The 12,172-nt window shown below is 39.3% G+C and overlaps 1 protein-coding gene across 2 annotated transcripts in view; it reads right to left on the reverse strand.

Moving 5' to 3' along the window:
* The window catches only part of LOC131592824 (reelin), a 273,205-nt gene that overhangs the window by 101,233 nt on the left and 159,800 nt on the right, over positions 1–12,172 (reverse strand). For both annotated transcript variants that reach the window (XM_058864623.1, XM_058864624.1), the window contains exons 12-15: positions 6,750–6,901; positions 4,501–4,613; positions 2,713–2,921; positions 63–191 (exon numbers count right to left, since the gene is read on the reverse strand). In XM_058864623.1, coding sequence (XP_058720606.1) covers positions 63–191; positions 2,713–2,921; positions 4,501–4,613; positions 6,750–6,901 — 603 coding nt within the window. The remainder of the gene's footprint in view (positions 1–62; positions 192–2,712; positions 2,922–4,500; positions 4,614–6,749; positions 6,902–12,172) is intronic.

Genomic DNA, 12,172 nt, shown 5'->3' on the forward strand with positions numbered 1-12,172 from the left:
CTGCCACCCACAATTCACTAATCCCTAATCCTGCATCTCAGTTTTGCAGAGAATGTTCTCACCCGCTGTAGTTTTCAGAGGCGTAGATGGTGCTGTGGGGCAGGTGAGGCCCTGCACATATCTCAGGCAAACACTCCATGTGGAGCAGCGACCACGAGCGACCATGGTTGGTTGAAAACTCCAAGCTGACACTGGTGACACATTGAAGGAAAGAAAGGAGACGGACACCATGAGGGTACCTGGCATAGATCTCAATGGAGGAGTACCAACATTGAGAAACCACCAAATCTATTTCTAATAACTGATGAGGAAACAAGAAATAATTTCAAGCAGAATTTTAATACAAAAAACCCTGCAAATGCAAACATGAGACAAAATTTCATAAGTGTTTAAAAACCCAAAGTTTTTTAGACTGAGGATTGCCTGAACACAGAGTTCTTATTGGGCCACCATCTAGCCAGTGTTTTTATGCTGGTGCTGTTAAAAGAACTGCATTACTTTTATATTTCGTATTTCATATTTTATATTGAAATTGTTTCAGATGCAAGGAGAAACCTTGGATTAATCAGAGTCAGACAGCATCGTGTGAGCACAGGACACCCATAACTGCCAGCTGCTAACTATTACATCTGCAGAAGGTGGTAAAAGACCAGTAGCTGTTCATGCATGGGCTGTCTCTTTCCTGGAATAAAAAAACCCAAATTGTTTACAGCCTATGAGTATAAAGAAATCCTTAGATGCCTTACACTCTAAAGACCTTGAAAAAGCAATATAGAAAGTGCTTGATTTTCCACAGATTTAGTATTTTACTGAATTATTCTTGTAATTTCCTCCATATAATTAGCTTGTAACATTCTGTTTTATTTTAAGTAATGCCAATGGAATATTATAAGAGTCATAATTCATCTCCTCAATATTAAATTATTGGATTCTGAATTTTTATTTTTATGATAATTTTCTGACAATATTACTTTATTGAAACGTACTGTCTCTGTGATATTGTGTCCATTAAAACAGTTTATGGAGGTTTCAACTAATTTATTTCAGGTTTAGCTGTAGAGATACCTTAGAGGGTTATATTTACTGCATATATCCAGTATGAGTCTCTCACATTTGCAGTAATGAAAACATTATGAATAATGCTGCAGACTGGGAGATGTGAAATGCTGCAGTATTTGGGAAATACGAATAGGAAAAATGGTGACCTAATGCTTCTTTAGTTATGAAGAAGCTCACTTCTCCTTCAGAAATAGAAGAAAGAATATTAATCTTTCAAAATATATACTAATCTCCATCAGAAAACAGGCTGAGACAGAGACTTTATATAACATGTTTACTGGCCAGGAGTGTTTACAGGAAAAGTTTTCACTTTTCATGTAGGAAAATGTTGCTGCCTTCTCTTCCTATCCAATATAAGTGCAGTGCCATGATTTTTGCTTCCCCTTGAATTCTACTACCTTGCACGGATACAAGAACTGTCAGTGTTAATGCAGCTCTTTCCAGCTGGAAATAGATGCCATGGGACACAGATGAAAGCACTCATAGTCTCTTACTTTAAACTCTCAGCTCTACAGAATATAAAGTAACTTAACCCTCATAAAATACCAAGATAAATATTCTCATATGTATATAATGGAAGAGGGACAGTGGCCAGTTTGGTTTTGGGTTCTCTGTTTGAAGAAGGATATTAAGAATTTTGATAGTGGAGTAAAGGATGGGCAAGATGTCCATGGTTTCAAGCACCAAGCCAGGATGGGCTCAGGAGCTAAGGAGCTTGTTCAGCCTGGTGAGCAGGGGTGAGCTATAGAATACTGTGATGATGCAGAGGGCACTCAGAAGGAAACTGGAGTCAAACTCTCCTCAGTAGTGCCAGGCACACTACAAAGGAGAATAATCATAAAGACATGGTTTCATGTCTTTATGATTATTCATATAGTATATTATTATACTGTACATTAGGAAACACTTTTTCACTTGAGCAGGTCACTCAGAGAGTTAGCACAGTGTCCATCCATGGAGATTTTTCAAGTTGTGGATAGACAGAGCCATATCTGACCTGCCCAGTAACAAGCCCTCCTGCAGCAGCAGGTTTCACCAGATGACCTGTGCAGGTCCCTTCCAACCAACCTTTCTATGATTCTACAAAACACGAAGCCTAAAATGACTCCCTTCTCTCCCTTTCCCCATGGAAAAATTCACAATGAATGTCCTGAAGAAGTAAAGCCAGCAAGAGCTCTGTGATCAGCTTACAGACAGTGAGCTCCTCACACTGATAGTTATTAAGATGAGGGTAATTTATCACCAGTTTTACAAGAATTAGACATGCTTGTGGCATCAGTAATCTCAGAGAGGTCAGCAGGGCAGGCTTCTACTGCTGCCTTTTCCTCCTTACACAGTATTAAGAAGTAAATCTCATATCCATTAGAAACTGAAGCAAAAGTCACTCTGAAATCATGAGCATATTTCAGAATAATGGGCTAAGAAAAGCAAGTTTTGACCTGGAAAGCTATTAAATTACTATTTATTGCATGAGAGATACATAAATCTGGGCCTGTAAACATCAGGAGAAACATTAGCTTTTGAGCAGCTTATATTTGTCATTATTAATGGGATACCTTCTTCTGAAAAAAGATTTACAAATCTTCATATAGATTTTATAAACCAAAATATACTAGAAAGCTGATAACCAAAAGAATATCTCGCCAGTTTTACCTGTTACCAGGTTGATAAGTTCCACAGCCCAAATTGATGGAAAACTGGATCATGTGAGTCACTGAGGAAGGGAGCACCGGAAGGACGTGGAAGTAATCCACAGCCCAGACATTCCTGTTGTGGCCTTGGTGACTCTTTTGCTTCAGGCAAAATTTGGTTGCAGGAGTCTGAAGGTCCGGACTAATGACAACAGAAACCAAAGATGGCACCTTCAAAAGAAATTAAATAAGGCTTAAATAAGTTAAAAAGGTCACAACATACCATTTAAAATTAAAAATTCACTCTAATTATGCTGAACCAAATGTGCTATTCTCTCTCTTTGATGAATTTTGTTAACTTTTTAGCCACCTTTTTCCACACATGATCCCAAATAAAATCATTTACTATTGTGTGGATAGGTATGAGTACCCTGGGTACCAGTGATGCTTATCACCTCAGAGGGATCACACTGTTCGGCTGTAAAGGCACAGAAGAAAAGACTGCACCTTCTGTGTTCTGAGAAGGGCAAGTTTATGTTGTCAGCTGCAGCTGGGAAGGAAAGGTGATGTTTGTCCTGGAGCCTTACAGCTCACAGAAGCTAAGGCAGGGTAGTGGCATGTCTTCTCTGGAGACGTGAGAATGGAGTAACAGCAGGAGTTCACAGGCATAAGTGGAGAGGATGTTATGTTGCTGAAATAAATGAAAGCACTGCCTCACAAAGCTTAGCCTTTGTCCTAAAGCAATGTAATTAGAATTTCATTATGTCAAAAGAGGATGTCAGCTTTAAAACTGCTTGTTTTAAAAAACCTCCACAATGAATTCCATGTAATTTCAGATCCTATCTCTCCCCAAGTTCCCTAATTAATATTTTATTATTTTACAGTTACAGTTTCCTTAGTTTTACAAAAGTTCTACCCAGTCTTTCACACAGAAGCAGCAAGGAGGGAAGCCATGCACAATAAAACAATGCAAGTGACTCAACTGAACTCAGGCCAAACCCTGCTGTAAACATTTGGTTTCTAAGTGCTAAAGTTACAGACAAAATGCACACAGACCTGGGCTTGAAATCATCAGCATCTTTACCATCAAACTTCCCTCAGACTATGTAAGCACGCTGCATTTCAATATCTAGCACATCTATGTGCACATGTATGAAATACCAAATTTGCTTGCTTTACAGCATTAGAATAAGGAGACCTCAGGGCTAGATTATTCAGGGTAGACATAGTATAAGTGCTCCCTTGCCCTAGACAGTAAGGATCCTGAAGGCAAGTTCAAGGTGTTTATTGTCCTGCCTGGGGGTGGTGGATGTGGCTGGAAGGCAGCTGCACTTTGGGCAGAGGAGATGCTGCCTGCAGCTCCCTCCCACGGCTGAGTCTGTGCCCCCATCACTGCAGACCCTCTCCCAGCCCTGATCCCACCATGGATGACCCTCTCAGGACCCTGCTCCTCAGCATCACACTGTGGCTAGGACGAGCTTGAGTTGAAACAAGAGTAATCTTTAGTGAGAAGATGCTACCACTGAAGTTTTCAGCTAATTACTGACAATGTTTGCCCATTGCTTGCCTGCCTGTTTCCCCAGCCCCAGCCAACACTGCACAGTCCTGCCTGGGGCTGGAGTGACCACCAGTAACTGCAGAGCTGTGCTGCAAAAGTGCCTGATCACTCACAGGTCTGCACATGATTTATGTGTTTGGGAAGGCCACTTTTGAGTGTCCCTGTGGAATTCAACACACAGTACTCTTGTGATGGCTGGGAAAGAGAATGATCTGTCCATCCCATCCACCTGCTTTGCTCATGACAATTTACCTTGTAAGCAGCATAGGTCAGGGTATCAAGAGGTATGTGCTCCCTCCTGCCTTCAATCTTAGCATACAGTATGACATCATTTTCATGGGATTCTCCAGAATCACAAGTTCCCCCTGTACAATACATATTTGAGTGAGAAAAAAATTAATTGAAGCCCTTGTTATTGGAAAGTAGAATCATATATGCAGCCTTAATTAAGAAAGTAATTAAAGTCAGATGCTATTTAACTTGGGATCTGAAACAAAAGAACACCATCCCTAAGGACACAGTGGATAGGAACCGTTTGATCAGATACACCATGGCGGAGATCAAGGGGGTTGACGATTACGAAAACCTCAAGTACCTCTTTTAATCAGCTTATCAAAACAATTTAAATAGAAAATGCTGTGCCTCAAGCAGTACTTCTATCTGTGTGCTTTAAATCCTATTTACATAGAAATGCTTTGCTTTTGAGTTTTCAGTAACATCTGAACATTGGTAAACTGCTATTTACTACTCACACTTCATGTAGTCACTGACTGCTGTGTACCTTATTAGTTCTGCTGCTCCTTCTACTACACCATATTCTGGAAGGGATGGCTAGCTGGCTGGAATTTATTGTACCACACAAAACAAGTGTGAAATGCTTACCCAGCTGGAACAGGGCAACATTTGAAAAATCTTCCTATCAGTAGAACCCAAAATACTCACTAAGCTTCTGTGAAAGCTTAGCGGATGTATTGGCAAATATTGAGCATTATAATTACAGGACAAACATCATCACACAACTTTGTTATTCTGGAAAAGAAGTTTTTAAAACAAAGTTTCTGTATTTGAAACAGGAATTATTAATTAATTATTTCCCTGTACAGTATGGTTACGGCAGGCATTAAAAAAAAAATCCCAAAATAGAAATAAAAATGGAATGAGGAAGGCTCTTTGAAAAGACTGCAGAGTAGAAAGATTGCACATATTGGAACATTTTCTCTGCCTTTTTTTTTTTTTTCCTACAGTCAGCTAGTTTTTGTAATGGTCTAGAAAAAGCAGTCCAGAGAACTGGATAAGATACACATCTTTAATTTGTTTTATACTGTAATAAGGAACATCCATTTGTACTTTCAAATATTTTTCTTGCCTGAATGCTTAAACAATTATTTATTTAATTAAAAAATATGCACAGAATACATTTTTCAAAAAATATCCTGCTATCCTCTGTGTCTGCATCTGCTGACAACCTCTCCCCTAAGTTCAGAAGGTTGACAAAATTTCTTTCCTGTTTCTCATGCAGGTGTTGTAATGCTTGGAAGAAATGGGAAAAAGCATCATCTTTTTCCTGTGCTTTATTCATAATTCATGTAACACAGAGGAGATGTGCAACAATTTAGGACAACAATATGAGGTCTTCCCCTCATTAAATAAAGTGTGTTTTTTCTTGTTGATACAGAAGGTTGCTTGTTGAGGTCACAGGTTTATTCTCTGCTTCCTCCTTTATTATTCTATTATTCTCTTTTAAGCAAAATTCCCCACTTTCTCTGAACATGGTGTTGAGAGAATAACCTCACAGAACTTCCTTTATGTGCAAAATAAAAGTCCTGGAAAAATACTGTGAGCATTAACTACCATGTTCATGGGGATTTTGGTCTGTTGCAACACCAAACCAGTGCAGTTGCACTGACAACAACAGCAGGGAGGGGAAGTGACAGGACAGGTTAGTTCTTGGCTGCCTTCCTAGCTCTGGTAAATGACTGATGTTGTACTTTGCCCCAGTAAATAAGGTCCACAAATGATGCTAACACCACACCAGTGTTTTCATGAGGGACGTTCCACATGTAGAACACACCTCCTCCAAGAGCATAGCATACTCTGTGTGAACCTCACCCTGGGCCAACACATCAGCAGAGGAAGGATTTTATGAATGGAGTAAGAGCTTTTGAGGTGAAACTATTCCATGGGCTCATCAGGGAAGGCTGCCTCACCTCTATGCTACTCCCATCTCATCCTCGTGTGCAGCTCTCTGGACTCTGATGGATTAACAACAGGGTCTACACAGATATGACTACAGGAGGATATGAGAGCTACCTGTAAAAACTCTAAAAATGACAAAGGTATGACCGTGTCTTCTAAGTATGGACTAAGGGACACTGAGTGAAATTGGTGCATACAAGACAAGAAGATGCTTCTCCACATGAGACTCGTTAAACTCTGGAGCACTGCATAATGTAAATCTCACATGCTTCACATTGTGTATTACATTAGTAATTTATACTCACCCATACTGAAATAAAATCTCAAGTTCCCATAACCTGTGGTGTCCATGTATGGAGTACATATTTTTCTTTCTCCATCTCTGAGAAATACCACAGCTGAGCCAGATTCCAGGGTTCCACATTCAGTACCAATGACGGCTCCAAAGATGTCCCACCTGCAGAGGCCAGCAATAGGTGGAAAAGGTGCAGAAGCACACTACTGAGAAACTCATATGGAACATGCCATAGGGGTTCATTGGGACTTATAAAATTATCTTTTTCTACTCTCACGGAGGACAAAAAACTGCAGTGTTTCAAATGTGATCCCTATGCCATTACTTACGTATTCAATATTAGCTTTTAAACTCGTAGACTCAACTAAGGCAAAGTTAATATAAATATTTAAAAGAATTTGGCAGAAATGCATGAATTAATAAAAAAATGAGGCTCTTAATGAATGCTGTTACCAAATACATAGTGTTGTACTGTTCTACCATCTTCATTATTTTTTTCTGGTGTTAAAAAATTTAAAATATAAATGCATTCTGATTAGTTTTGCATAATAAAAGATTTATAGATCAATGAGACTTGAAAAGGCACATGCCCACCATATCTGTTATACAAATATTAAATATGTAGGTAATAGCATAAAATGCTCTCTTTTCATCTTTTTGAGAATTTAGGGTAACAGTTTTTAACTAACACATGAACAGAGTATAAAAAAAGACTGCTGTGTTTCTAATATGTGATGATACGATCTTTCTCAGTTTTTCTGTACAACATTTTATCTTATTTTTATTCAGTGATAATTAAAAGAGCTGTTGCAGAATTTTCCAATTAAATATTTTACATTGGAAATCCATTTTCATCATGAAAGTGATGGTTACTTCAAAACTCAATCAAAATGTTTTTAAATATTAGAAAGTGTTGAAAACTTGTGCATTATTCTGGTCTGATACATTATTATTATTCATGTCCAAGTCTTAATTCATAAGTAAGCATTTAAGAATTATAAAGCTGATAAAACAATGAAATTATTTAGAATCATTAAATCCTGATAATCCAAACATTTAACTATTCAGCATGATTCAAGAGGAATGAGAAAACATGGAAGTTCAGAAACCTTTGTGGGAGGCAGAGTCTTTTCCTGTCTCCTTCCACAAGAGACAATTTCTAGCAGGTATGTGCCATATCATAATTTCAAAAACTGTCATTTCAAGAACTAAACAGTCTATTTATTAGTTTAACCATTTCAATGACTTCAAAATGCATTTCTAGGATCTTCTTAAAAGCTGCCAGTTTCCCTATGGACCTAAGCTATGACAGACTGGTGACATGCCTGTTTGGAAATCCTGCTTTAAACCTGTCAGTCATTTACACAGGAATTAGCAAGCTTAGTATCACTGAAAAGCTTTATGATATAAATATTTTAATGGAAGCACTGTTTAATCTAATCCTAATTCTATCGTGAAGATTTTTAAAGCTAATGTGCAATATAATCAAAACACAATTTTGAAAATGGGTCTCCCAGGCTGAAGGCAAGTACAGAATTAAATAGTTGTACCTACTTTAACTTACACAAAAAAATCTCACAATGCTCCATTGATCTTTTGTATGCTCTATTTAGCTCAATTAAAACACTCTCTGTAGTGACCCACAAAAGAGCTCAGGGTCATGAATGATGCAGATCATGGATGTTTCCAGAGACCCTTTCCTTTTAGGCAGCATCAGGAATGAAAACCAGAGAATTCTACGTCTTTTTTTAAAAAAGGCACTTTAATAGAAGTACATCAACACATTGCTAGTAAAGAAAATGGAGAAGGATCCTAGGTCATGGCATGATTTAGTATTTATATTTGAATTAATTTATCTTTCACACGACTTGGAATTCCTCTTTATAAAACAGGTGATTTATTGACCTAAACTAGACCAACTGAACATGGAGGTCCAAAGGAACAGTGTGCCTGCTAGGCAGCCTAGTGTGGGGATCTGTCCATGTCATGGTTTTAAACCAGTAACTAAAAAATTACTTATTTCCTGCTGTGAGATATGGATTAGAGCAAGAGCAAAACAGGCTTAGAACTTAAAAAGGAATAAGGAAAGTTTATTAACAAACTACAAGAATAAGAACACCAGAATAAACTTCCAGAAAACCCTTTTTATCCCCTACTACCCACCATTCCCTTGTTCACATGACAACAGAGACAAAAACTTTGAAACTTTGGTGTTTAAAACAGTCCCAATTCCTGCTACAGTCTTTTCATCAGTCTTTGTAGAGGAACGGAAGTCTCCTTCTGTTAATCTGTAGAGTGTCTCACAAGAAAACTATTTCTGTTACAGCTTTCTATTTCCCTGATGTCAGCTGCCCAAAAATCCTGTCATCAGAGCTCACTCCTCCCATCTCACATCACTCTGAGGTGTGTATGGGCCAGTGAGTCTAGGGATGTCATTTTAAGGATGAGTTATTCAAAGGCAAAAGTCTTCTTCATCTGTCTCTGTGAGCTCCACTAGAAAACAGTTTTCTCATCACCCCCTAAGGCTTCAAATCTTTGCTTCACTGTATCACAATTACTCTACTTTTTACTCAAAATCCACACTTTGAACACTCCATTCCTCCCTATATACTCTATCATGAATTAAAGGAGTTTTTTCAGGACCTTATTGTCCATCTCCATAGCTTTAACAGAAAAATATTTCAGCTTATAAAGCATCTCCTTATTCTCTACCTTTTCTGAAGCTTCTTTTCTTTACTGTCTCTGATAGTTTATAAAGTCTCTTTACATGTTGATTACTCTCTTTTTCTCTCTCTGGATAAAAGGATTAATCCGCAAGTCTCGTCTGGGTAATGAAAAGGTTAAAATCTTGCCCAGGCTTTGTAGATAGTTCTGTGATCTCTGCCGGAGCAGCAGCTGGAGCTGTCTGCAATGGAAGATTCTTCATGGCTGCTCTGGAGAGTGTGGTCGCTGTCTCAGCCTGCCGCAGGTCCAGAGCTTTTACTCCTTTCTTTACTCGGCAGTTTCTGGTGAATTCAGTCACAGCAAAAACTGCAGCCAAGCCAGGGACCGGCCTGGCCCGGCCAGAGCCCGGGGCAAGCCCCGCAGGCCCCATCTCCCGGCCGGGAGCCGCTGGGCCCAGCCCAGCCCCCGCCCGGGCCGCATGGGCTGGGCAGGGAACGGGAGGCCAGCCTGAGCTCTGTTACCTTTCACAGCCAGGAAACAAAGAGCACTAAAGTGCCCTGACTTTACATCTTAAGGAGGTGTTCACAAGTTGATCTCACTTTTCAATGGTCAAAACTGCTGTCAATTCTTAGAAATGACTGATAATTGGTCAGGAGGAAAGACTCCCATCAGCCACCAGCAGCTTCAACTTCCCTAGCTCCCAAAGCTATCTTAAAGGTAAAGCCACCCCATGACAGTCCACTTTTAGGATCAGGCTGTAACTCACCCAAGTGAAAAGAAGCAGAATGACATTGGAAATATGTGTGGTATAACAGCCCTATCCACATAGCCTCTCATTTTAGGTGGTACACACAAAAAATACCAACCAACTCTTATTAAAAACAGTGATGGTTTCATCTGCCCTCATCTCCAAGAGCATTTGGTGCAGAGGAAAGTGGTGGTAACTATACCTGAGCTTCCTTTTGCTCTCCCTTATGAGAGATGCTTTTGCCTTTCCCTTGGGAGCTGGCAAGCTCCAGCTGATGTGACAAAGCAGTGCCTGAGAACTTCCTGCAAGCTCTCTCTCAGGTATACAGGATTCTGTGACTGTATGATTACAGTAAAACTGTATTTCAAATATAGTTTAAATAACATTCAAAAATATTTCTCTAAGAAGTCATTAAGGAAACTCATATGTGTTTGCATTTCTATACAGCACCCAGCACAAATTCCAGAGAAAGCTTAAAAGAGGAACAGTATTGGTGACAATTTAACATGATTAGGATGTAGTCCATAACATCACCCAAGTTCGGTGTTTATTTACGGTGGCATGCAATTTTAATCTCCATTCTTATAGAACAATAGAAAGAAGGAAGTTTCTAACATGGAGTAAAATTTCCAAAGGCAAAAATAGGAAGAGGTTTGAGGCCTTGGGCTGACAGAGTGGGGGCAGGTCAGGACCTGATTGCTGGGACACAGAATGAGGGAACTGAAGGAGGGCTGCACCCTCCCTTGCCACCTGCAGTTGGACCTTGACACCACATGATAGGGAACATGACATTTTCCTAATTCAGAAGAAACTGTACATTTGCTAACCCAGACTGCAAGTTGCCCAACTTAACTAAACACTCAGATGTGTAGAGCCAAGATCTACAGACAGGGAAGATGTCCACAGATAGCACTCCCATTCTGGTTTTTTTCAGGATGGGAAAAAGACAGAGACCACATCTCAAAGGTGTCCCACATGGTCAGATAGAACCCAACACATGTGAGCTCATTTTCTTCCCTTTGTCTGAAGCAGCACCTGCTGCCATCGGCTGATTATTTGAACTGGGACAGAGTTCAGAACGAATATTTTTTCTGTAAATCCTAAATATACCACATGTCCACAGGACATAATAGCATGTGTTTCTTAAAAGGTGCTCTTTACTTTCAGCACAGCATAGGCAGCATTTGAATCAGTTGCTAATGATCTGAAGTACTTTGTAGGTTAAAGTCAACATTCAGTGGAGACCCATAAATTAGCAGTGTATGTTTCTCATTGCCCTGGGGTTAGAGGGACTAATGATTTTTATACTTTTTAAATAGAAAAGAATTAAGACCTTACAGAGGTTATTTTCTTTCTGTCAGAATTTATACAATGAGGTATATAAAATGAAGTTTCTTCAGGACACATTTTTTAAAGCTCACTCATATTCTGGTAAGAGTAGTAATATTGTTGTCCTGGACAGTTTTGATTATTTTCTGCATCCCTGCAGCAGTCCCTGCTGGATATGGCTTTACAGGGACCCTTTGAATCACAAAATATATATTCAAAATATAAATGGTAAATTATCAGCCAGACCCTGAGCTCTTGCCCAGCAGGTATGGCTATGCTCTTGGTGCTGCTAGATGAGAATGGACTGCTGCTTCAACTTTCCTGCCTCCACCTTCTCCTCCTTTTCGTCCTCCAGCACCTATAGGCATCTGCATAAGCAGGAGCTTTCTCTCAGTAAAGTGAGGCTCACAGCAGTGATCCAGAGGAGATTAATTTCTCAAGGAATTCAATTTTATATGGCTATGAGCTTGTTAACAACACTCTGGTGTGAATTATAAAAACAGATCACCATCATGTGTTTCTTTAGAAAGGCTACATAAGTAATTAACTACTTTTTAAAAACAGTGGTGACAGGATGGTCCAGAGACAAACTGTTCCTCCTGGAATTCCTGGTCTTGTTTCTTCCAAAAATCTGCAATCATGCTATTTACAGTATTGCAATTTATCCTAGTCCCAATCTTCCCCGACTACAC

The sequence above is a fragment of the Poecile atricapillus genome, chromosome Z (assembly GCF_030490865.1).
Source record: "Poecile atricapillus isolate bPoeAtr1 chromosome Z, bPoeAtr1.hap1, whole genome shotgun sequence".
Taxonomy (NCBI): domain Eukaryota; kingdom Metazoa; phylum Chordata; class Aves; order Passeriformes; family Paridae; genus Poecile; species Poecile atricapillus.